This window comes from Fulmarus glacialis, unplaced genomic scaffold (genome assembly GCF_000690835.1).
Source record: "Fulmarus glacialis isolate BGI_N327 unplaced genomic scaffold, ASM69083v1 scaffold36865, whole genome shotgun sequence".
Taxonomy (NCBI): Eukaryota; Metazoa; Chordata; class Aves; order Procellariiformes; family Procellariidae; genus Fulmarus; species Fulmarus glacialis.
In genome coordinates this window covers 1-998 of record NW_009215579.1, presented here as the reverse complement: position 1 = coordinate 998, position 998 = coordinate 1, and the positions used below count along the sequence as shown (strand labels likewise).

General features: G+C 62.2%; 1 protein-coding gene across 1 annotated transcript in view; it reads left to right on the top strand.

Annotated features, from left to right (window-relative positions):
- Positions 1 to 123, top strand: part of LOC104077682 (killer cell lectin-like receptor subfamily G member 1) — a 3163-nt gene extending 3040 nt beyond the window's left edge. Inside the window, exon 7 of the mRNA XM_009578991.1 lies at positions 13 to 123. Within this exon, the coding sequence (XP_009577286.1) occupies positions 13 to 123 (111 nt within the window). The remainder of the gene's footprint in view (positions 1 to 12) is intronic.
- Positions 124 to 998: the final 875 nt, after the last annotated feature.

The following is a 998-nucleotide window of genomic DNA, read 5'->3' as shown; positions in this document are numbered from 1 at the left end:
GGCCTGTGCAGGGAAGCCCTTGGCTGGGTCTGTGAGCAGAGGGCAGCCACCCTGCAGTGGCTCCGGTCCTCGCCCCCCACCTTCATCTGGGGAAACACCACCTACACCTGTGTGGGGCCCTGATGATCGCCAGCCTGTCCCACCACCCTGTTCCCTGCCCAACCCCAATGCATGGGCATCCCCGGGCGCCGCTGCCTCCTCACTCAGACCTCTTTACACCCTGGATCTCTGCACTTTGCCAATAAACTCTGGCACTTCGATGCTGTGGCTGGCTTTGGGGGATGAGGGTGGTGGGATGGAGGTGCATCCTCCAGCTCACTGACTCAGTCGTATGGCTGCCTGGTGGGAAATTGCAGCTGCCGGGGCACTGAAGGAAGTGGTCGGGAGCCAGCATCGACCCGAGCGTCCTCATGGCCTGGTGGCAGCGTGGAGCAGCTCCTGCGCAGGCTGGAGCAGGTCCCCCCAAAGCTCTGGGATTTCCGATCGTGCTGGTTGCCTGGGGTTTATGCTTCTTGGGAAAGGCAGCTGAGAGGTGACCCTTTGCCTCCTCGATCCCACGGAGGGCTTGGGCTGGGCAGCAGCTTGTCTCCTGGTGCCTGCCCAGTCTGAGGAGGTCACAGAAAATGCTCTCGCTTTGCTTTGAGACTGGGTGATGTGCGAGAGCTTAAAAGGCCTGATGAGGCTTGGCTTGGAGGGGTTTGGTCCTGGCGCCTGTTACGGTTTCGATATAGACCACCTGGGTTGTGCCAGCAGCATACAGCTCTGGCATGGACATGCCTGGGAGTCCCTCCTGGCACATGCAGAGGACCAAGCCCCCACAGTCACTGCATCCCGTCTCCGGAGCAGGGGCTGGGATGGGGAAGGTGATGCATGGGGCAGCATGGCCCCACTGTGGCCAGTACGCACAGGCTCTCGGGGCTCTTCGCAGCCTGGGAAAGCGGATGCAGAGCATGCTGCCTGGGATGGAGCTCGTTCACCCCCCCACCCCCCGAAGCGAG